Source organism: Tachyglossus aculeatus, chromosome 13 (assembly GCF_015852505.1).
Source record: "Tachyglossus aculeatus isolate mTacAcu1 chromosome 13, mTacAcu1.pri, whole genome shotgun sequence".
NCBI lineage: Eukaryota > Metazoa > Chordata > Mammalia > Monotremata > Tachyglossidae > Tachyglossus > Tachyglossus aculeatus.
In genome coordinates, this window is record NC_052078.1 from 2151233 (window position 1) to 2176399 (window position 25167).

General features: G+C 48.5%; 1 protein-coding gene across 4 annotated transcripts in view; it reads left to right on the forward strand.

The window, feature by feature from the left end:
- The first annotated feature begins 22973 nt into the window (after positions 1-22973).
- The window catches only part of PTH1R (parathyroid hormone 1 receptor), a 94342-nt gene continuing 92148 nt past the window's right edge, over positions 22974-25167 (forward strand). For 3 of the 4 annotated variants that reach the window (XM_038755740.1, XM_038755742.1, XM_038755741.1), the window contains exon 1: positions 22974-23163. In XM_038755740.1, the coding sequence (XP_038611668.1) occupies positions 23099-23163 (65 nt within the window). In that variant the 5' untranslated portion in view covers positions 22974-23098. The remainder of the gene's footprint in view (positions 23164-25167) is intronic. The other variant, XM_038755743.1, reaches the window with a different exon arrangement.

A 25167-nucleotide genomic window follows, 5' to 3' on the forward strand; every position in this document is an offset into this window, starting at 1 on the left:
TTGGGAAGTACAAATTGGCAACATCTAGAGACAGTCCCTACCCAACAGTGGGCTCACAGTCTAAAAGGGGGAGACAGAGAACAAAACCAAACATACTAACAAAATAAAATAAATAGAATAGATATGTACATTTGACAGATGAGGTCACTGAGGCCCAGAGAAGTGAAGTGACTTGCTCAAAGTCACACAGCTGACAACTGGCGGAGCCGGGATTTGAACCCATGACCTCTGACTCCAAAGCCCGGGCTCTTTCCACTGAGCCACGCTGCTCAGTTTCCTCACTGTCAAATGGGCCTTTGTGACCCATTCTCCCTCCCTCCCCTTATATCCAGCCTGACCATCTCACGTCAACCCCAGCGTTTAGCACAGCACTTGGCGCTTCACAAAGACCCCGGTGATCATCCCAACCTCACCTTCTCCTCCAGGAAGCGTGCCCAGATTCCATTCCCAGCATCCCGGCTGCCTCCGGCCGGCACCGTCGACTCCTCTGCATTTGAACCCACAACCCAGGGTGGCCCAGTGGAAAGAGCCCGGGCTTTGGAGTCAGAGGTCACGGGTTCAAATCCCGGCTCCGCCAACTGTCAGCTGGGTGACTTTGGGCAAGTCACTTCATTCATTCATTCAATCGTATTTATTGAGCGCTTACTGTGTGCAGAGCACTGTATTAAGTGCTTGGAAAATACAGGTTGGCAACATAGAACAGAAAAGAGAACTTCACTTCTCTGGACCTCAGTTACCTCATCTGTAAAATGGGGATTAAAACTGGGAGCCCCCCGTGGGACAACCGGATCACCTTGTAACCTCCCCAGCGCTTAGAACGGTGCTTTGCACATAGTAAGCGCTTAACAAATACCATCATTATTATTATTATTATTATTAATCCCGAGTGCTTGCGGAAATCAGCCCGCTTTCCCCGGCTCATTATTTCTCGGAACATTCAATTATCTTTTGGCTTGTTTGTTGTATTTCTGTGGCTTTCCTGTTTATACTGCTTCTTCCTGCCGCTTTCCCTATCTGGAAGGCCTTCGGCCCCTCTCCGGGGGCGGTGGGATTGTCCCCTGGAGGCCAGGGAGCTTGGGTCAGCACAGTGCTTGGCACAGTGTGCGGCACTCAGTGGGCACCTGCACCAGGCCTCGGATGCCCTCGGAGTGGGGTGGGCCGGGCCTGCTTGGGTGGAGGGATCCGCTGCAGGAGGATGGGAGTCTTGGCTGCCCACAGTAGGCCCCTGCCCTCTTCCCCTCCCCAGGTCCTGAGTGCGAACTGCGCGCTCGCCAGCGTCCCCCTCGCTCGGTGCATCTGGGGAGCCTTCTGAGCGTCTATTTGAGCAGTAAGCGCTTAACAAATGCCATCACTATCCCCCCCCCCACTTTTAGACTGTGAGCCCACTGTTGGGTAGGGACTGTCTCTATATGTTGCCAACTTGGGCTTCCCAAGCGCTTAGTCCAGTGCTCTGCACACAGTAAGCGCTCAATAAATACGATTGATTGATTGATTGATTGATCTTTGTCTCCCCCTTTTAGACTGTGAGCCCACTGTTGGGTAGGGACTGTCTCTATATGTTGCCAACTTGGACTTCCCAAGCGCTTAGTCCAGTGCTCTGCACACAGTAAGCGCTCAATAAATACGATCGATTGATTGATTGATCTTTGTCTCCCCCTTTTAGACTGTGAGCCCACTGTTGGGTAGGGACTGTCTCTATATGTTGCCAACTTGGACTTCCCAAGTGCTTAGTCCAGTGCTCTGCACACAGTAAGTGCTCAATAAATACGATTGATTGATTGATTGATCTTTGTCTCCCCCTTTTAGACTGTGAGCCCACTGTTGGGTAGGGACTGTCTCTATATGTTGCCAACTTGGACTTCCCAAGCGCTTAGTACAGTGCTCTGCACACAGTAAGTGCTCGATAAATACGATCGAACACCGGACTAAGCGCTTGGGAAGTCCAAATCGGCACCAGATAATAATAATAATAATAATAATAATAATAATAATAATAATGACGACATTTATTGAGCGCTTCCTATGTGCAAAGCAATCTAATAATAAATAATAATAATAATGGCATTTATTAAGCGCTTACTATGTGCAAAGCGCTATCTGATAGTAATAATAATAATGATGGCCTTTATTAAGGGCTTACACAAAGCACTGTTCTAAGATAGAGATGGTCCCTACCCAACAACGGGCTCACAGTCTAGAAGGGACAGACGGACAACAAAACAAGTAGACAGGTGTCAACACCATCAGAATAAATAGAATTATAGCTATAATAATAATAATAATAATAATAATAATAGCATTATTAAGTGCTTACTATCTGCAAAGCACCGTTCTAAGCGCCAGGGAGGTTACAAGGTGATCGGGCTGTCCCTCGGGGGGGGGCTCCCAGTCTTCATCCCCATTTGACAGATGAGGGAACTGAGGCACGGGGAAGTGAAGTGACTTGTCCAAAATCACACAGCTGACAAGTGGCGGAGCCGGGATGATGATGATGATGATGATGGTATTTGTTAAGCGCTTGCTATTTGCAAAGCACTGTTCTAAGCGCTGGGGGAGGGAATACAAGGTGATCAGGTTGTCCCACGTGGGGCTCACAGTCTCAATCCCCATTTGACAGATGAGGGAACTGAGGCCCGGAGAAGTGGAGTGACTTGTCCAAAGTCACACAGCTGACAATTGGTGGAGCCGGGATTAGAACCAAAGCCTGGGCTCTTTCCACTGAACCACACTGCTTCCCATATACGTTATATACACAGCATTAATAAAATAAATCCAGTATCCCATCTGCTAGACTGTGAGCCCACTGTTGGGTAGGGACCGTCTCTATATGGTACCAACTTGTACTTCCCAAGCGCTTAGTCCAGTGCTCTGCACCCAATAAGCGCTCAATAAATACGATTGATTGATTAATTGATTGCCGCAGCCTAACCCAGGTGAGGGGATCCCAACGGAGCAGCGGGGGGTCCCCTTTGAGTGTCCCCCGGGTGCTCCCGGCCCGCGTTCATTCCTTCATTCATTGTTGAGCGCTTACTGTGTGCAGAGCACTGTCCTGCTTGAGAAGAGAAGCAGCGTGGCTCAGTGGAAAGAGCCCGGGCTTTGGAGGCCATTTTTAAAATATATATAAAATATATAAAAATAAAATATATTTTATTTATATTATTTATATTTATATTATATATATTTTCTAAAATATAAAATAAAATATTTATTTTATTTTGTTAGTATGTTTGGTTTTGTTCTCCGTCTCCCCCTTTTAGACTGTGAGCCCACTGTTGGGTAGGGACTGTCTCTATATGTTGCCAACTTGTACTTCCCAAGCGCTTAGTACAGTGCTCTGCACACAGTAAGCGCTCAATCAATACGATTGGTGATGATGATGATGATGAGGCAGAGGTCATGGGTTCGAATCCCGACTCCGCCACATGTCTGCTGTGTGATCTTGGGCAAGTCACTTAACTTCTCCGGGCCTCAGTTCCCTCATCTGTAAAATGGGGATGAAGACTGGGAGCCCCACGTGGGACAACCTGATCACCCTGTATCCTCCCCAGTGCTTAGAACAGTGCTTTGCACATAGTAAGCGCTTAACAAATGCCAATTATTACTATTATTTATCCCTCCATCTTACCTCCTTCCCTTCCCCACAGCACCTGTATATATATGTTTGTACATATTTATTACTCTATTTATTTTACTTGTACATATCTATTCTATTTATTTTATTTTGTTAGTATGTTTGGTTGTGTTCTCTGTCTCCCCCTTTTAGACTGTGAGCCCACTGTTGGGTAGGGACCGTCTCTCTATGTTGCCAACTTGGACTCCCCAAGCGCTTAGTCCAGTGCTGTGCACACAGTAAGCTCTCAATAAATACGATTGATTGATTGATTGATTGATTGAAGTACAAGTTGGCAACATAGAGAGACAGTCCCTACGCAACAGTAGGCTCACAGTCTAGAACAGTGCTTTGCACACAGTAGGCGCTCAATAAATACGATTGATGATGACGACGATACTAAGCGCTTGGGAAGTCCAAGTTGGCAACATACAGAGACGGTCCCTACCCAACAGCGGGCCCACAGCCTGCAGAAGGGTGGTCTCGGAGGCCGGCTCCATGGCTAATTTTAGGCCGCCCGGAAAGGGCACCGGTGCCCCCCTCGCCCGGCCTGCCGCCTGCCAGCCGCCCTGGGGGAGCGGAATTCCTGAATATCTCATTAAACACCAGCGGGAATGTTATTGGAGCCTGACAGCAACAGAGCTGAACTTTGGCTCACGTCTGGGCCTGCGGGGGCCGGGGGTCGGGGGTCGGGGAAGGGGCTCGTGACTCCCAGAGAGGAGAAACCCCCCCCCCTTCCAATTTTCCCCTCCGAGGGGCCTCCCAAGGGCAGTGCCATTAAGAAGTAATAGTCCATTCACCGAGGGGGCAGAGGGGAAAAGTGGGGTGGGGGGGGCTCCCATTATGGGCTGCCCTCCAGGGTCAGGGGAAGGACAAAGAATGACTTTGGGGAAGTCGCTTAACTTCTCTAGGCCCCAGTTCCCTCCTCTGTAAAAATGGGGATGAAGACTGGGAGCCCCCCGTGGGACAACCTGATCGCCTTGTAACCTCCCCAGCGCTTAGAACAGTGCTTGGCACATAGTAAGTGCTTAACAAATACCATCATTATTATTACCTGTAAAAATGGGGATGAAGACTGTGAGCCCCCCGTGGGACAACCTGATCGCCTTGTAACCTCCCCAGTGCTTAGAACAGTGCTTTGCACATAGTAAGCACTGAACAAATACCATCATTATTACTATTATTATTAACTGCAAAAATGGGGATGAAGACTGTGAGCCCCCCAGGGGACAACCTGATCGCCTTGTAACCTCCCCAGCGCTTAGAACAGTGCTTTGCACATAGTAAGCGCTTAACAAATGTCATCATCATTATTATTTTTATTATCTGTAAAAATGGGGATGGAGACTGTGAGCCCCCCGTGGGACAACCTGATCACCTTGTAACCTCCCCAGCGCTTAGAACAGTGCTTTGCACATAGTAAGCGCTTAACAAATACCATCATTATTGTTATTATCTGTAAAAATGGGGATGAAGACTGTGAGCCCCCCGTGGGACAACCTGATTGCCTTGTAACCTCCCCAGCGCTTAGAACAGTGCTTTGCACATAGCAAGCGCTTAACAAATACCATTATTATTATTATTATTATCTGCAAAAATGGGGATGAAGAATGTGAGCCCCCCGTGGGACAACCTGATCGCCTTGTAACCTCCCCAGCGCTTAGAACAGTGCTTTGCACATAGCAAGCGCTTAACAAATACCATTATTATTATTATTATTATCTGCAAAAATGGGGATGAAGAATGTGAGCCCCCCGTGGGACAACCTGATCGCCTTGTAACCTCCCCAGCGCTTAGAACAGTGCTTTGAACAGTGTAAGCGCTTAATAAATGCCAGTATTATTATTATTATTATTAAAGAACAGCTCTAAATTCATTCAGTCAGTCCTACTTATCGAGCGCTTCGCTGTGAACGGAGCGCTATAATAATCATAACTGTGGTACCTGTTAAAGCGCTTACTCAACGCCGGGCACCGTCTTAATTGCCGGGGTGGATGAGAGAAGCAGTGTGGCTCAGTAGAAAGAGCCCAGGCTTTGGAGTCAGAAGTCATGGGTTCGAATTCCGGCTCCACCACTTGTCAGCTGGGTGACTTTGGATGAGTCACTTCACTTCTCTGGGCCTCAGTGACCTCATCTGGAAAATGGGGATGAAGACTGTGAGCCCCACGTGGGACAACCTGGTTGCCTTGTAACCTCCCCAGCGCTTAGAACAGTGCTTTGCATATAGTAAGCGCTTAACAAATACCATTATTATTGTTATTTATTTGCTGGCTTGTACTTTCCAAGCGCTTGGTCCAGTAAGCACTCAATAAATGGGAAGCAGTGTGGCTCAGTGGAAAGAGCCCAGGCTTGGGAGTCAGTGGTCGTGGGTTCGAATCCCGACTGCGCCACATCAGCTGTGGGCAAATCCCTTCACCTCTCTGGGCCTCAGTGACCTCCCCTGTAAAATGAGGATAATATAATAATAATAATAATGGCATTTGTTAAGCGTTTACTATGTGCAAAGCACTGTTCTAAGCGCTGGGGAGGTTACAAGGTAATCAGGTTGTCCCACGGGGGGCTCACAGTCTTAATCCCCATTTTACAGATGAGGGATCTGAGGCCCAGAGAAGTGAAGTGATTTGCCCAAAGTCACACAGCTGACAGTTGGTGGAGCCGGGATTTGAACCCATGACCTCTGACTCCAAAACCCGGGCTCTTTCCACTGAGCCACACTGCTTCTCCTAGACTGAAGACTGAGAGCCCCACGTGGTACAACCTGACGACCTTGTAAGCTTAGAACAGTGCTCGGCACATAATAAGCGCCTAACAAATGCCATCATTATTATTATTCTTAATTACGACTGAGTGAATGACAGAGCTTAATCGTGCCATCAACCGATCCATCACGGGTATTTATTTAGCGCCTACTTTGCGCAGAGCACTGGACTGAGCGCTCTCCCGCCTACTAGCGCTGGTTTTGCCTCCGCTTTCAGCCTCCTCCCACAAATAATGATAATAATAATAACGATGGCATTTATTAAGCGCTTACTATGTGCAAAACACTGTTCTAAGCGCTGAAATACACACATACATGCACACACACCAGGTAGCCTCCTGGATCTGGTTTGGCCTCCGCTATCAGCCTCCTCCCACAAATAATGATAATAATAATAACGATGGCATTTATTAAGCGCTTCCTATGTGCAAAGCACTGTTCTAAGCGCTGAAATACACACATACACACCAAGTAGCCTCCTGGATCTGGTTTGGCCTCCGCTATCAGCCTCCTCCCACAAATAATGATAATAATAATAACGATGGCATTTATTAAGCGCTTCCTATGTGCAAAGCACTGTTCTAAGCGCTGAAATACACACATACACACCAAGTAGCCTCCTGGATCTGGTTTGGCCTCCACTATCAGCCTCCTCCCACACATAATGATAATAATAATAACGATGGCATTTATTAAGCGCTTACTATGTGCAAAGCACTGTTCTAAGCGCTGAACTACACACATACACACCAAGTAGCCTCCTGGATCTGGTTTGGCCTCCGCTATCAGCCTCCTCCCACAAATAATGATAATAATAATAACGATGGCATTTATTAAGTGCTTCCTATGTGCAAAGCACTGTTCTAAGCGCTGAAATGCACACGCACCAGATACACACACCATGCATACACACAACACAACCCCCCCCAAACCATCCACACACCCACTTTGTACACGTAATTTGGCATCCATTCCTTCATTCAATCGTATTTATTGAGCGCTTACTGTGTGCGGAGCACTGGACTAAGCGCTTGGGAAGGACAAGTTGGCAACAATGCGTGCACATATCTCCTTCACACACACACCCTGTGGATACCTATGTTGCCAACTTGTCCTTCCCAAGCGCTTAGTACAGTGTGGCTCAGTGGAAAGAGCCTGGGCTCTGGGTTCAGAGGTCATTGGTTCAAATCCCGGCTCCGCCAATTGTTAGCTGTGTGACTTTGGGCAAGTCACTTCACTTCTCTGGACCTCAGTGACCTCATCTGGAAAATGGGGATTAAGACTGTGAGCCCCACGGGGGACAACCTGATCAACCTGTATCCTCCCCAGTGCTTAGAACAGTGCTTTGCACATCAATCAATCAATCAATCGTATTTATTGAACACTTACTGTGTGCAGAGCACTGTACTAAGCGCTTGGGAAGTACAAGTTGGCAACATATAGAGACGGTCCCTACCCAACAGTGGGCTCACAGTCTAGAAGGGGGAGACAAGAGAACAAAACAAAACATATTAACAAAATAAAATAAATACAATAAATACGTACAAGTAAAATAAATAAATAAAGGTGATCAGGTTGTCCCACAGGGGGCTCACAGTCTTCATCCCCATTTTACAGATGAGGTAACTGAGGCACAGAGAAGTGAAGTGACTTCCCCAAAGTCACACGGCTGACAAGTGGTGGAGCCGGGATTTGAACCCAGGACCTCCGACACCAAAGCCCGTACACTTTCCACTGAGCCACACTGCTTCTCACTTCCCAAGCGCGTAGTACAGTGCTCTGCACACAGTAAGCACTCAATAAATACGATTGAATGAATGAATGAATAAATAAATAAATGAACAAATGCCATCATAATTATTATTATTACAGTGCTCTGCACACAGTAAGCGCTCAATAAATACGATTGAATGAATGAATGAATGAATAAATGAACAAATGCCATCATTATTATTATTATTACAGTGCTCTGCACACAGTAAGCACTCAATAAACACGATTGAATGAATGAATGAATGAATGAACAAATGAACAAATGCCATCGTTATTATTATTACAGTGCTCTGCACACAGTAAGCGCTCAATAAATACTATTGAATGAATGAATGAATGAATGAACAAATGCCATCATTATTATTATTACAGTGCTCTGCACACAGTAAGCACTCAATAAATACGATTGAATGAATGAATGAATGAATAAATAAATGAACAAATGCCATCGTTATTATTATTATTACATTGCTCTGCACACAGTAAGCGCTCAATAAATACGATTGAATGAATGAATGAATGAATAAATGAACAAATGCCATCATTATTATTATTATTACAGTGCTCTGCACACAGTAAGCGCTCAATAAATACGATTGAATGAATGAATAAATAAATAAATAAATGAACAAATGCCATCATTATTATTATTATTATTATTACAGTGCTCTGCACAAAGTAAGCACTCAATAAATACGATTGAATGAATGAACAAATGAATAAATGCCATCGTTATTATTATTATGATGATAATGTTGGTATTTGTTAAGCGCTTACTATGTGCAAAGCACTGTTCTAAGCGCTGGGGGGAATACAAGGAGGTGAGGTTGTCCCATGTGGGGCTCACAGTCTTCATCCCCATTTTACAGCTGAGGGAACTGAGGCGCAGAGAAGTGAAGTGACTTGCCCCAGGTCCCACAGCAGACATGTGCTCTGCACACAGTAAGAGCTCCATAAATACGATTGAATGAATGAATGAATGAATAAATGAACCAATGCCATCGTTATTATTATTATTACAGTGCTCTGCACACAGTCAGCACTCAATAAATACGATTGAATGAATGAATGATTGAATGAGCCCCCCATGGGACAACCTGATCACCTTGTATCCTCCCTAGAGCTTAGAACAGTTCTTGGCACGTAGTAAGCGCTTAACAAATACCAAAATTATGATTATTATACCCACTGGCAGACCGCCACGCCATGCGGGCCCACGCCCTGGACGGACAGAGGGACAGACAGCCCCACACACTGTCCAGGCCGGCCCTTGGCTGGCAGGCTCGCCCCCATTCCTTGCGCCATTCCCTCCCTCCGTCCCATTCCCAACTTCCCAGGTCCGCCCGAAGCCACAGGGCCGGGACGTGGACGATATTTTGAGCAGAAGCAAACTTTCCAGCGAGCGGCGGCTCTTAAAAGCTATAAATAGCTCGGGGAAGTGGCCCCGAAGGGCCTGGAGGCCCAAAGCGGCCAGCTGCTACTGCTTCACAAAGTGGGCTGGACGCCCCCCACCCCGGGGACCCCCCCACATCCTTCCCTGGGGGGGCCCAACCCGCCGAGGGAGGGGAAACTGAGGCTCCAGAAACTAGGAAGACAGGGGGTGGGTGAGGAAACTAGACTGTGAATCTAGGAATCGTCTAGACTGTGAGCCCGTTGTTGGGTCGGGACCGTCTCTAGATGTTGCCGACTTGTCCCTCCCAAGCGCTTAGTACAGTGCTCTGCGCACAGGAGGCGTTCAATAAATACAATGAAATGAAAAGACACATAGCTTTAATTCTATTTGGTCTGATGATTTTGACACCCGTCTATGTGTTTGGTTTTGTCGTCCGTCTCCCCCTTCTAGACTGTGAGCCTGTTGTGGGGTAGGGACCATCTCTAGATGTTGCTGACTGGTCCTTCCCAAGCGCTTAGTACAGTGCTCTGCACACAGGAGGCGTTCAATAAATACAATGAAATGAAAAGACACATAACTTTAATTCTATTTGGTCTGATGATTTTGACACCCGTCTACGTGTTTGGTTTTGTCGTCCGTCTCCCCCTTCTAGACTGTGAGCCCGTTGTCGGGTAGGGACCGTCCCTAGATGTTGCCAACTTGTCCTTCCCAAGCGCTTAGTACAGTGCTCTGCACACAGGAGGCATTCAATAAATACAATGAAATGAAATATAGCTTTAATTTTATTTGTTCTGATGATTTTGACACCCATCTACGTGTTTGGTTTTATTGTCCGTCTCCCCCTTCTAGACCGCGAGCCCGTTGTGGGGTAGGGACCGTCTCTAGATGTTGCCGACTTGTCCTTCCCAAGTGCTTAGTACAGTGCTCTGCACACAGGAGGCGTTCAATAAATACAATGAAATGAAATGAAATATAGCTTTAATTCTATTTGTTCTGATGATTTTGACACCGGTCTACGTGTTTGGTTTTGTTGTCCGTCTCCCCCTTCTAGACTGTGAGCTCGTCGTCGCGTAGGGACTGTCTCTAAATGTTGCCGACTTGTCCTTCCCAAGCGCTTAGTCCAGTGCTCTGCACACAGTAAGTGCTCAATAAATACGATTGAATGAATGAATGAATGAATCCAGTAGGGGAGAGCAGCCAAGTCTAATAATATGAATTACAATGGCATTTGTTGAGCACTTTTTATGTGCCAGGCACTGTAATAATAATAATAACAATGATGATGGCTTCCTATGTGAATAATAAGTTAAGTAATAATAATAATGATGGCATTTATTAAGTGTTTACTATGTGCAAGGCACTGTTCTAAGCGCCGGGGGGATACAAGGTGATCAGGTTGTCCCACTTGGGGCTCACAGTCTTCACCCCCATTTTACAGATGAGGGAACTGAGGCCCAGAGAAGTGAAGTGGTTTGCCCAAGGTCACCCAGCTGACATGTGGGAAGCCGGGATTCGAACCCACGACCTCTGACTCTCAAGCCCGAGCTTTTTCCACTGAGCCACACTGCTTCGTGCTTATAATAATAAGAATTACAATGGTATTTGTTGAGCACTTATTATGTGCCAGGCACTGTAATAATAATAATGATGATGGCTTACTATATAATGATAGCATTTATTAAGCACTTACTATGTGCAAAGCACTGTTCTAAGCGTTGGGGAGGTTACAAAGTGATCAGGTTGTCCCACGGGGGGCTCACAGTCTTAATCCCCATTTTACAGATGAGGTAACTGAGGCACAGAGAAGTTAAGTGACTTGTTCAAAGTCACACAGCTGACAAGTGGAGGAGCCAGGATTAGAACCCACGACCTCGGACTCCCAAGCCCAGGCTCTTGCCACTGAGCCACACTGCTTCTGTAATAGTAATAATAATAATGATGGTATTTGTTGAGCACTCCACCCATTGTCAGCTGTGTGACTTTGGGCAAGTCACTTCACTTCTCTGGGCCTCAGTGACCTCATCTGGAAAATGGGGATGAAGACTGTGAGCCCCCCATGGGACAACCTAATAATAATAATAATAATGATGGTATTTGTTAAGCACTTACTATGTGCAAAGCACTGTTCTAAACGCTGGGGAGGTTGTCCCACAGAGGGCTCACAGTTTTAATCCCCTTCTCTAAGCCTCAGTTCCCTCATCTGTCAAATGGGGATGAAGACCGTGAGCCCCACGGAGGACAACCCAATCACCTCGTAGCCCCCCCAGCGCTTAGAACAGTACTCCGCACATAGTAAGCGCTTAACAAATGCCATCATTATTATTATTATTATCGTCATCTAGAAATCATTAAGGCCTCACCCCATGATCCCCCCATCTTACCTCCTTCCCTTCCCCACAGCACCTGCATATATGTATATATGTTTGTACATATTTATTACTCTATTTATTGATTTATTTTACTTGTACATATCTATTCTATTTATTTTATTTTGTTAGTATGTTTGGTTTTGTCTCCCCCGTCTAGACTGTGAGCCCACTGTTGGGTAGGGACTGTCTCTATATGTTGCCAATTTGTACTTCCCAAGCACTTAGTCCAGTGCTCTGCACACAGTAAGCGCTCAATAAATACGATTGATGATGATGATGATGATCAGTAGAAACCCCGGGCAGATTTAGGCTGTGTGACCTTGGACGGGTCACTTAACATCTCCGGACTCGTTTCCCCGGCCTCTAGGACGACGGGGAACTCGACCCCCGGGGTCGATATGGGGTCCACAGGGGGGAAATGAGGGACCTGGGAAGCAAACTCCGCATTCCGGCTGCTGGACATGGCCCGGCCCAACCAGAAATTCATTCATTCATTCATTCCATCGCACTTATTGAGCGCTTACGGTGTGCGGAGCACTGGACTAAGCGCTTGGGAAGTACAAGTCGGCAACATCTAGAGACCCAACAACGGGTTCACAGTCTTGTCGGCCAAACCGGCCCTGCGGGGAGCCGGACAGACGGACCCCGTCCGTCCCTTGGGAGCCTCTCAACCCTCCCTCTTTCATTCATTCATTCATTCATTCAGTCGTATTTATTCATTCAGTCATTCAATCGTATTTATTGAGCGCTTCCTGTGTGCAGAGCACTGGACTAAGCGCTTGGGCAGTCCAAGTCGGCAACATACGGAGACGGTCCCTACCCACCAGCGGTCTCGCAGTCTAGAAGGGGGGAGACAGAGAACAAAACCAAACATATTCACAAAATAAAATAAATAGAATAGATATGTACAAGTAAAATAAATAGAGTAATAAATAGAGTAATAATAATAATAATAGAGTAATCCAGGATTTGGACGGATCCCCCAATGGGCCCACCCTAAATAATCCTGATGATAATGGTAAATGTTAAGTGCTTACTATCAATCAGTCAATCAATCAATCGTATTTATTGAGCGCTTCCACTGGACTGAGCGCTTTGGAAGTCCAAGTAGGCCCCATACGGAGACGACCCCCTACCCAACAACGGGCTCACGGGCTAGAAGTCTCCCTCGGCCTTCTAGGCCCCTCATGGGCCAGAAGGTTCATCCTTGAGTCTAACTCAAGTCCCTCTCGCTTCACCCCACACCCCCTCGCCTTCGTCCTCCTCCTAAAAACCGTGGGCGGCGAGGGAGGGCCGGGGCGGCCTGCACAGTTTTCCTGGGGAATTTCATGAGGTGTCAGCAGGTTTTAAACGCGCTGGGCTTGCAGGTTGTGAAGCCAAGAGGGACATATGAATTTCCATCCTCCCGGGGAGAATTGTTGACCCACCGCCCGGAGACAGAGTCCGGTCTCTCCCGGGGGGCGACCCCCAGGCCGGGGTCATCCCGTCCATCCCCCTCCCTCCGTGCGGCCCTGTCTTCCCTCCGCTGGAGTCGGCGGGAGAGCGAGGAGGTGGGGGTTGCTATTTATTGATGATGATGATGATGATGGCATTTGTTAAGTGCTTACTATGTGCAAAGCACTGTTCTAAGCGCTGGGGGAGGTTACAAGGTGATCAAGTTGTCCCACGGGGGCTGAGGCACAGAGAAGTGAAGTGACTTGCCCAAAGTCACACAGCTGACAGCTGGCAGAGCCGGGATTTGAACCCGTAATCTCTGACTCCAGGAGGAGTCAGACTCCAGAGCTCACCTCCTCCAGGAGGCCTTCCCAGACTGAGCCCCTTCCTTCCTCTCCCCCTCGTCCCCCTCTCCATCCCCTCCATCTTACCTCCTTCCCTTCCCCACAGCACCTGTATATATGGATATATGTTTGTACATATTTATTACTCTATTTATTTATTTTACTTGTACATATCTATTCTATTTATTTTATTTTGTTAGTATGTTTGGTTTTGTTCTCTGTCTCCCCCTTCTAGACTGCTCAATAAATACGAGTGAATGAATGTACCCTCTCCATCCCCCCATCTTACCTCCTTCCCTTCCCCACAGCACCTGTATAGATGGATATATGTTTGTACAGATTTATTACTCTATTTATTTATTTATTTATTTATTTATTTATTTATGTATTTTACTTGTACCTATCTATTCTATTTATTTTACTTTGTTAGTATGTTTGGTTTTGTTCTCTGTCTCCCCCTTCTAGACTGTGAGCCCACTGGTGGGTAGGGACCGTCTCTAGATGTTGCCAATTTGTACTTCCCAAGCGCTTAGTCCAGTGCTCTGCACATAGTAAGCGTTCAATAAATACGATTGATGATGATGATGATGATGATGACTCCAAAGCCCGTGCTCTTTCCACTGAGCCACGAGCCACCGTGCGCGAAGCACTGTGCTGAGCGCTGGGGAGCGGCCAATCAAGATGGGAGACGTGATCCCTGACCTCCTGGAGCCGACAGTATGGCGGGATTTACAGTCCAGTGGGACCCCCTAAATTATGGAGCTTGGGGGGTCAGTGTGGGCCCCCTTAGACGCCCCCAAACCAATCTAGGAAACCCCAAGAACACCCAGATTAGGACTAACTCGCCCAGTAAGTGCAGAGCGTGTTTGTTTGTGTGTGTGTGTGTGTGTGTGTGTGTGTGTGTGTGTGTGTTGGGGGGAGGGACAACTGCTCCAGGGAGAGATTCCAGGAGGAGGATGAGGAGGAGGAGGATAATAATAGTAATAATAATAATGATGGCATCTGTTAAGCGCTTACTATGTGCAAAGCACCGTTCTAAGCCCCGGGGAGGATACAAGGTGATCAGGTGGTCCCCCGTGGGGCTCCCAGGCTTCATCCCCATTTTCCAGATGAGGGAACTGAGGCCCAGAGAAGTGACTTGCCCAAAGTCACACAGCAGACAAAATAATAATAATAATGGCATTTGTTAAGTGCTTGTTATGCGCTAAGCACTGTTCTAAGCACCAGGGAGGTTGCAAGGTGATCAGGTTATCCCAAGGGGGGCTCCCAGTCTTCACCCCCATTTGACAGGTGAGGGAACTGAGGCCCAGAGAAGTTAAGTGACTTGCCCAAAGTCACACAGCAGACATAATAATAATAATAATAATAATAATAATAATAATAATAATAATAATAATAATAATGGCATTTGTTAAGCGTTTACTATGTGCAAAGCACCATTCGAAGCGCCAGGTAGGATACAAGGTGATCAGGTTGTCCCCCATGGGGCTCCCAGTCTTCATCCCTATTTTCCAGATGAGGGAACTGAGGCCCAGAGAAGTTAAGTGACTTGCCCAAAGTCACACAGCAGACATAATAACAATAATAATGACATTTATTAAGCGCTTATTATGTGCAAAGCACTGTTCTAAGTGCCGGGGAGGATACAAGGTGATCAGGTTATCCCAAGGGGGGCTCACAGTCTTCACCCCCATTTAACAGGTGAGGGAACTGAGGCCCAGAGAATTGAAGTGACTTGCCCAAAGTCACACAACTGACGGAGCTGGGATTTGAACCCATGACCTCTGATTCCCAAGCCCAGGCTTTTTCCATTGAGCCACGCTGCTTCCCACAGGGATGTAAGCTCCTTGTGGGCTGGGCAGGGAATGTGACGACCAACTCTGTTACACTGTGCTCTCCCAAGTGCTCAGTATAGTGCTCGGCACACAGGAAGCGCTCAATAAGTACGATTAACTGGTGGAGGGGGAGGAAGAGGGGGGAGAAGAGGAGGAAGAGTATAAGGAGGAGGAGGAGGAGGAGAATGTAAGCTCCTGTGGGCAGGGAGTGTGTCTACCAACTCTATTAAATCGCCCTCTCCCAAGCGCTTAGTACAGTGCTCTGCACATACTAAGCGCTCAATAAATCCGATTAATTGATTGAGGGGGAGGAAGAGGGGTTAGGAGAGGAGGAACAGAAGAAGGAGAAGGAGGGGGAAGAGGAGGGGGAGGAAGAGGAGGAGGAGGGAAAGAAGGGGAAGGGGAGGAGGAGGGAGGGAGAGGAAGAGGAGGAAGAGAAGGAGGTAAGGGGTGGGGGGAATAACCCACCATGATTAAGACTGTATTCCTGTATTCTACTTTCCAAGCGCTTAATACAGTGCTCTGCTCACAGTAAGCGCTCAATAAATACGATTGAATGAAGACTGTGAGCCCCAAGAGGGACAGGGACTGTGTCCAGCTTAATTTAGCTTGTATTTTCCCCAGCGCTTCGAATAGGGCTTGCCACAGAGTAAGTGCTTAACAAATAGCATCACTGGTATCCCCGCTCCACCTTGGGGTCAGCGGAGGCCGGAGCGTTCAGCACAGCTCCCGGCCGGGGCTGAGAGGGGCCGGGGAAGTCAGGGGGGAGGGTTGGGGGGGAAGCTTGGGGGTCCAGGAGGGTCCCAGGAGACTGAAGGAGATTGGGGGGCAGTGGGGAGCTGGGGGGAATAATAATAATAATAATAATAATGGTATTTGTTAAGCGCTTACTATGTGCAAAGCACTGTTCTAAACGCTTTGGAGGTTTCAGGGTGATCAGGTTGTCCCACAGGGGGCTTGCAGTTTTCATCCCCATTTTACAGATGAGGTAACTGAGGCCCAGAGAAGCGAACTGACTCACCCAAAGTCACACAGCTGACAGTTGGCAGAGCCGGAATTTGAACCCATGACCTCTGACTCCAAAGCCCGGGCTCTTTCCACTGAGCCATGCACAGGGGGAGAGAGAAGGCCCCGACTTGAGGCCGAAGTCACCTTGGACAAGTCACCCGTCCTCTCTGGTCCCCAATTTTCCTCTGTAAAATGGGGATAAATTCCTTGCTCTCCCCACCTCTCTGCGGGCAGGGAGAGTGTCTACCAGCTCTATTACCTCGCCCTCTCCCAAGCGCTTAGTACAGTGCTCTGCACACAGTAAGTGCTCAGTAAATCTAAGAGAAGCAGCTTGGCTCAGTGGAAAGAGCGAGAGCTTGGGAGTCAGAGGTTGTGGGTTCTAATCCCGGCTCCGCCACTTGTCAGCTGTGTGACTTTGGACAAGTCGCTTCACTTCTCTGGGCCTCGGTTCCCTCATCTGGAAAATGGGGATGGAGACTGTGAGCCCCAAGTGGGACAAACTGATCACCTTGTATCACCCCCAGCGCTTAGAACAGTGCTTGGCACATAGTAAGCGAAGACTGTGAGCCCAATGTTGGGTAGGGACCGTCTCTCTGTGTTGCCGACTTGTCCTTCCCAAGCGCTTAGTCCGGTGGTCTGCACACAGTAAGCGCTCAATAAATACGACTGAATGAATGAATAGTAAGCGCTTAACAAATACCATCATCATTATTATTATTATTAGAGGGGGAGATGGGCATTAATATTCATTCATTCATTGGGCAAGTCACTTCATTCATCATCATTATTATTATTCAGTGCTTAGAACAGTTCTTTGTACATAGTAAGTGCTTAACAAATACCATTATTATTATTATTCTTATCATTCAATAGTATTTATTGAGCGCTTGCTGTGTGCAGAGCACTGTACTAAGCGCTTGGGAAGTACAAGTAGGCAACATATAGAGACGGTCCCTACCCAACAACGGGCTCACGGTCTAGAAGGGGGAGAAATAAATAAATGACAGATTTGGACAAAAGGGTCGCGGGGCTGGGAGGGGGGGGATTCATTCATTCATTCAATCGTATTTATTCATTCATTCATTCGTATTTATTGAGCGCTTACTGTGTGCAGAGCACTGTACTAAGCGCTTGGGAAGTCCAAGTTGGCAACATCTAGAGACGGTCCCTACCCAACAGTGGGCTCACAGTCTAGAAGGGGGAGAAATAAATAAATGACAGATTTGGACAAAAGGGTCATGGGGGGGGGGGATTCATTCATTCATTCAATCGTATTTATTGAGCGCTTACTGTGTGCAGAGCACTGTACTAAGCGCTTGGGAAGTACAAGTAGGCAACATCTAGAGACGGTCTCTACCCAACAACGGGCTCACAGTCTAGAAGGGGGAGAAATAAATAAATGACAGATTTGGCCGAAAGCGGGGCTGGGAGGGGGGGATTCATTCATTCATTCAATCGTCTTTATTGAGCGCTTACTGTGTGCAGAGCACTGTACTAGGCGCTTGGGAAGTACAAGTCGGCAACATATAGAGACGGTCCCTACCCATTACGGGCTCACAGTGCAGAAGGGGGAGAAATAAATAAATGACAGATTTGGACAAAAGCGTCGCGGGGCTGGGAGGTGGGGGGATTCATTCATTCATTCAATCGTATTTATTGAGCACTTACTGTGTGCAGAGCACTGTACTAAGCGCTTGGGAAGTACAAGTCGGCAACATCTAGAGACAGTCCCTACCCAACAACGGGCTCACAGTCTAGAAGAGGGAGAAATAAATAAATGACAGATTTGGCCAAAAGTGGGGCTGGGAGGGGGGGATTCATTCATTCATTCAATCGTCTTTATTGAGCGCTTACTGTGTGCAGAGCACTGTACTAGGCGCTTGGGAAGTACAAGTCGGCAACATATAGAGACGGTCCCTACCCATTACGGGCTCACAGTGTAGAAGGGGGAGAAATAAATAAATGACAGATTTGGACAAAAGCGTCGCGGGGCTGGGAGGTGGGGGGATTCATTCATTCATTCAATCGTATTTATTGAGTGCTTACTGTGTGCAGAGCACTGTACTAGGCGCTTGGGAAGTACAAGTCGGCAACATCTAGAGACGGTCCCTACCCATTACGGGCTCACAGTGTAGAAGGGGGAGAAATAAATAAATGACAGATTTGGACAAAAGCGTCGCAGGGCTGGGAGGTAGGGGGATTCATTCATTCATTCAATCATCTTTATTGAGCGCTTACTGTGTGCAGAGCACTGGACTAAGAGCTTGGGAAGTCCAAGTTGGCAACATCTAGAGACGGTCCCTACCCAACATTTCTACCAAGAAATAAATGAATGCCAGATTTGGACAAAAGCGTCACAGGCCTGGGAGTGGGGGGATGAAACCTCTCTGCGTGGGTTACTTCGAACCGTGGTCCTTCCTGGGGTGGGAAGATGTCCCCGTTCCCCCAGCCCTTTCTCAGGGCCCAGGGGCCCCCACCCTGTTCCTTCCACCCTCTGGGAGCCCCCCATCACGCCCCCAGCCTGCTTTTTGGCCTCCCCTGGCCGTCCTCCAAACCCTCCCTTCAAAATCAAGCATCCTCTTGTGGTTTGCGGAAAGAAGGAGGATCAATTGATCCGGTACCCAAGCGCAACAGATGCGGCCTGCTTCCCGGCCCTGACAAAGCAGTTTTCCCGCCGCCATCCCACAGCAGGAAGAGCTAAAAATACAACGCTCATGTGTGGCCTAGGCCGGGCCCAGCCCCAGACGAAGCGGCGGCCTCCAGTCCTCCGGTCCGGACTTCCCCGTGGGCCCAAGGACTGGGTTCGAGGGGCTGAGTCCTGTCCCCCCATTCCGCAGCCGGTCTCCTGGTTCTCCTCTCCTTCCCCGGCGTGACTCAGTGGACAGAGCAGGGGCTTGGGTTCTAATCCCGGCTCTGCCCCTGATCGGCTGTGTGACTTTGGGCAAAGTCACTTCACTTCTCTGGGCCTCAGTTCCCTCATCTGTCAAATGGGGATGAAGACTGTGAGCCCCACGGGGGACAACCTGATAATAATGATGGCATTTATTAAGCGCTTACTACGTGCACAGCACTGTTCTAAGCGCTGGGGAGGCTAAAAGGTGATCAGGTTGTCCCACGGGGGGCTCACAGTCTTCATCCCCATTTGACAGATGAGGGAACTGAGGCCCAGAGAATAATAATAAATTTGTTAAGCGTTTACTATGTGCCAAGCACTGTTCTAAGCGCTGGGGAGGCTAAAAGGTGATCAGGTTGTCCCACGGGGGGCTCACAGTCTCAATCCCCATTTTACAGATGAGGTAACTGAGGCACAGAGAAGTTAAGTGATCACCCCGTATCCCCCCAGTGCTTAGAAGAGTGCTTTGCACATAGTAAGCGCTTAACAAATACCATTATTATTATTGTTATTATTATTATTATTATTATTATTATTATTATTATTATTACTCCCCGATGGCTTCGGCAGGTCGCTCTGCCTCTCCGGGCCTCTGGGGAGAAGCAGCGTGGACCGGCGGAAAGAGCCGGGCTTGGGAGTCAGAGGTCATGGGTTCTAATCCCGGCTCCATCACTTGTCAGCTGTGGGACTTTGGACAAGTCACTTCACTTCTCTGGGCCTCAGTTACCCATCTGTCAAATGGGGATGGAGAATGTGAGCCCCGCGTGGGACAACCTGATCACCTGGCATCTACCCCAGCGCTTAGAACAGTGCTTGGCACATAGTAAGCGCTTAACAAATACCATCATTCTTCTTCTGGAAAATGGGTTTCTTTGACCCGCCTTTTCCCCCGCTCGAGGCTGCTGGGATCCCACACAGAGGCCTCTCTACTTGTTTTGTTTTTTGGTTTGTCTCTCCGCTTCTAGACTGTGAGCCCGTTGTCGTCGTCTCTATTTGTTGCCGAATTGTACTTTCCAAGCGCCTAGTAATAATAATAATAATAATAATGGCATTTATTAAGCACTTACTATGTGCAAAGCACTGTTCTAAGCGCTGGGGAGGTTACAAGGTGATCAGGTACAGTGCTCTGCACACAGTAAGCGCTCAATAAATACGATTGAATGAACGAATGACCATTAGCTTCTCTAGGGAAGGTACTGTGTGTACCACTCCATTGGACTCTCCCCGACGTTCAGTACAGAGCTCAGTACACACAGGACTGTAAGCTTCTCCAGAGCCAGGACCACATCTACAAACTCTATTGGACAGACCCTGGCTCTCCCCACCTTATTAAAAGCCCTTCTCCTCCAAGAAGTCTTCCCTGATTGAGGCCTCCCTTTAAGCATTTGATAATAATAATAATAATAATGGCATTTATTAAGCACCTAGTAAGTGCCCTAGAAAGAGCCCGGGCTCTGGAGTCAGAGGTCATGGATTCGAATCCTGACTCCGCCACTTGTCAGCTGTGCGACTTTGGGCAAGTCACAGCACTCCATGAGAAGCAGCGTGGCTCAGTGGAAAGAGCCCGGGCTCTGGAGTCAGAGGTCATGGGTTCGAATCCTGACTCCGCCACTCGTCAGCTGGGTGACTTTGGGCAAGTCACTTCACTTCTCTGGGCCTCAGTTCCCTCATCTGGAAAATGGGGATGAAGACTGGGAGCCCCCCCGTGGGACAACCTTGTAACCTCCCCAGCGCCTAGAACGGTGCTTGGCACATAGTAAGTGCTTAATAAATGCTATTATTATTATTATTATTATTATTATTATTATTATTATTATTATTATAAATAGCTTCGACTGACTGGGGGCAAGGGCTCCCCAGGGTCCGATGTCTCCCACCTGCCAGGTGTCTGAGCCAAGGGGCGATCCTGCCAATCTCCCTGTGGTCGCTGGTCCCCCCTCATTCATTCATCCATTCAATCATATTTATTGAGCGCTTACTGTGTGCAGAGCACTGTACTAAGCGCTTGGGAAGTCCAAGTTAGCAACATATAGAGACAGTCCCTACCCGACAACGAGCTCACAGTCTAGAAACACTGACACATTCAGTCGTATATATTCAGCGCTTACGGTGTGCAGAGCACTGGACTAAGCGCTTGGGAAGTCCAAGTCGGCAACATCTAGAGACGGTCCCTACCTGGCAACGAGCTCACAGTGTAGAAACACTGACACATTCAATCGTATTTATTGAGCGCTTATGGTGTGCAGAGAGCACTGGACTAAGCGCTTGGGAAGTCCAATTCGGCAACATATAGAGACAGTCTCTAGCTGACAACGAGCTCACAGTCTAGAAACACTGACACATTCAATCGTATTTATTGAGTGTTTACTGTGTGAAGAGCACTGGACTAAGCGCTTGGGAAGTCCAAGTCGGCAACATCTAGAGACGGTCCCTACCCGACAACGAGCTCACAGTGTAGAAACACTGACACATTCAATCGTATTTATTGAGTGCTTACTGTGTGTAGAGCACTGGACTAAGCGCTTGGGAAGTCCAAGTCGGCAACATCTAGAGACGGTCCCTACCCGACAACGAGCTCACAGTGTAGAAACACTGACACATTCAATCGTATTTATTGAGCGCTTACGGTGTGCAGAGCACTGGACTAAGCGCTTGGGAAGTCCAAGTCGGCAACATCTAGAGACGGTCTCTACCCGACAACGAGCTCACAGTCTAGAAACACTGACACATTCAATCGTATTTATTGAGCGCTTATGGTGTGCAGATCACTGTACTAAGCGCTTGGGAAGTCCAAGTTGGCAACATCTAGAGACGGTCCCTACCCGACAACGAGCTCACAGTCTAGAAACACTGACACATTCAATTGTATTTATTGAGTGCTTACTGTGTGCAGAGCACTGTACTAAGCACTTGGGAAGTCCAAGTCGGCAACATATAGAGACAGTCCCTACCCGACAACGAGCTCACCGTCTAGAAACACTGACACATTCAATCGTATTTATTGAGCTCTTACGGTGTGCAGAGCACTGGACTAAGCGCTTGGGAAGTCCAAGTTGGCAACATCTAGAGACGGTCTCTACCCGACAATGGGTTCACGGTCTAGAAGGGGGAGACGGACGACAAATCAGAGCACCGTGGCTCAGTGGAAAGGCCCTACATTCCCAGGGAACCCTTTCCCCCGTGGGCCTTTTGGGGGGTCAGGCCTTTTCGTGGCCTGAGTGGCGTTGGCACGATGGAAAGCGCTCAGCTCCCGTGTGAATCATTACCCGGAGGTCCCCGGGGCTTCCGCCCAGTACAGTCCGCCCGGAACCGGTCTGGGGAAGGAGGGCGGCCCACCAGGGCCCTCACGCCCCCCGAAATCCGTGGGGAGCCGCGGGGGGACCGAAGGGCAGAGAGGACACTCTGGAGGAGGAGAAATCCCTGCCACCCTCGCAGGCGGCCTGGAATGCCGTGGGCACGGCGCCAGCCTGACCCCAGCCCGGAAGGGATCAAGAGGGCAGAATCCGGGCCTGATGTTGTGTTTCGTAAAAACAATTAAAAATGTAAAAATCCACCCTCTCTCCCCGCCGGCCCCCTCCCGCCGTGGGCCCACGGGCTCCTTCCGTTGGCTTCGGGTCAGCGAGTGGCGGGAGAGGAGGCCTGGGCACCGACCGCCTAGAGTCCCCGGCCCGGCCCGGCCAGATGGGTGCCGGGCCCGAATCCTGCGGTGGTCTCTCGTCTCGCCCCGCAGGTGAGCGGCGGGGAAGGTGGGCAGACTGGGACACGGGGGGGGGGGGGGGGGTCTCGGTGAGCGAAGGAGGGTCTTCTCGCCCTCTTCTCGCCCTTAGGCCTCAGGGTTTCCGGCTGCGGGACTTCTAAATCAATCGATCAATAAATGTTGGTATTTGTTGAGCGCTTACTACGTGCCAAGCACTGGGGTAAGCTACAAAGTGATCAGGTTGCCCCACGCGGGGCTCACGGTCTTCATCCCCATTTTCCAGATGAGGGAACTGAGGCCCAGGGAAGTGAAGTGACTTGGCCAAAGTCACACGGCTGACAAGTGGCGGAGCCCACCGTTGGGTAGGGACTGTCTCTATATGTTGCCAATGTGTACTTCCCAAGCGCTTAGTACAGTGCTCTGCACACAGTAAGCGCTCAATAAATACGATTGATTGATTGATTGATTGAGTGATTGATTGATTGACCTCGGACTCCAAAGCCCAGGCTGTTTTCCACTAAGCCACGGTGCTTTCCGACTCTAGACTGTGAGCCCACTGTTGGGTAGGGACCGTCTCTATATGTTGCCATCTTGGACTTCCCAAGCTCTTAGTACAGTCCTCTGCACACAGTAAGCGCTCAATAAATACGACGGAATGAATGAATGAATCGCCCCCTCCCAGCCCCGCGATGCTTTTTTCCAAATCTGTCATTTATTTATTTCTCCCCCTTCTAGACTGTGACCCCGCTGTTGGGCCGGGACTGTCTCTAGATGTTGCCAACTTGGACTTCCCAAGCGCTTAGTACAGTGCCCTGCACCCAGTAAGCGCTCAATAAATACGATTGAATGAATGAATGAGTGGGACGTGCCCACTGGGGCCGTGGGTGAAAGAGCGGGTACTGAGCCGCGTGGCCTAGCGATCGGAGCCCGGGCTTGGGAGCCAGAGGACGTGGGTTCAAATCCCGGCTCTGCCACGTGTCTGCTGGGTGACCTTGGGACAGTCACTTCACCTCTCTGGGCCTCAGTTCCCCCATCTGGAAAATGGGGATGAAGACCGTGAGCCCCACGGGAGACAGGGATTGCGTCCAACCTGACGACCTTGAATCTACCCCAGGGAGGCACGGAGTAGCGGCTTGGGAGTTGGAAGGTTGTGGGTTCAAATCCTGGCTCAGCCACATGTCTCTTGTGTGACCTTGGATAAGTCACTTTACATCTTTGGGCCTCAGTTCCTTCTTCTGGAAAATGGGGATTAATAATAACAATAATAATAATAACGATGGCATTTATTAAGCACATACTATGTGCAAAGCACTGTTCTAAACGCTGCGGAGGTTACAAGGTGATTATGTTGTCCCACGGGGGGCTCACAGTCTTCATCCCCATTTGACAGATGAGGTCAATGAGGCACAGAGAATAATAGTAATAGCATTTACTAAGCGCTTACTATGTGCCAAGCACTGTTCTAAGCGCTGTGGAGGTTACAAGGTGATCAGGTTGTCCCACAGGGGGGGCTCACAGTCTTCATCCCCATTTGACAGATGAGTACACTGAGGCCCAGAGAAGTGAAGTGACTTTCCCAAAGCGACACAGCTGACTGTTGGAGGAGCCGGGATTTGAACCCATGACCTCTTGACTCCAAAGCCCGGGCTCTTTCCACTGAGCCACACTGCTTCTCCTAGACTGAAGACTGTGAGCCTCACGTGGTATAACCTGACGACCTTGTAAGCTTAGAACAGTGTTCGGCACATAGTAAGCGCTTAACAAATGCCATCATTATTATTATTACCCAACACCGGGCTCACGGTCTATTATTATTATTCTATTAAGTCGTATTTATTGAGCGCTTACTGTGTGCAGAGCACTGTACGAAGCGCTCGGGAAGTCCAAGTTGGCAACATATAGAGACGGTCCCTACCCTGTATCCCATCTAGCATTTAGAACAGTGCTTGGCACATAGTAAGCGCTTAACAAATCCCAACATTATTATTATCACCCAACAACGGGGTCACGGTCTATTATTATTATTCTATTCAATCGTATTTATTGAGCACTT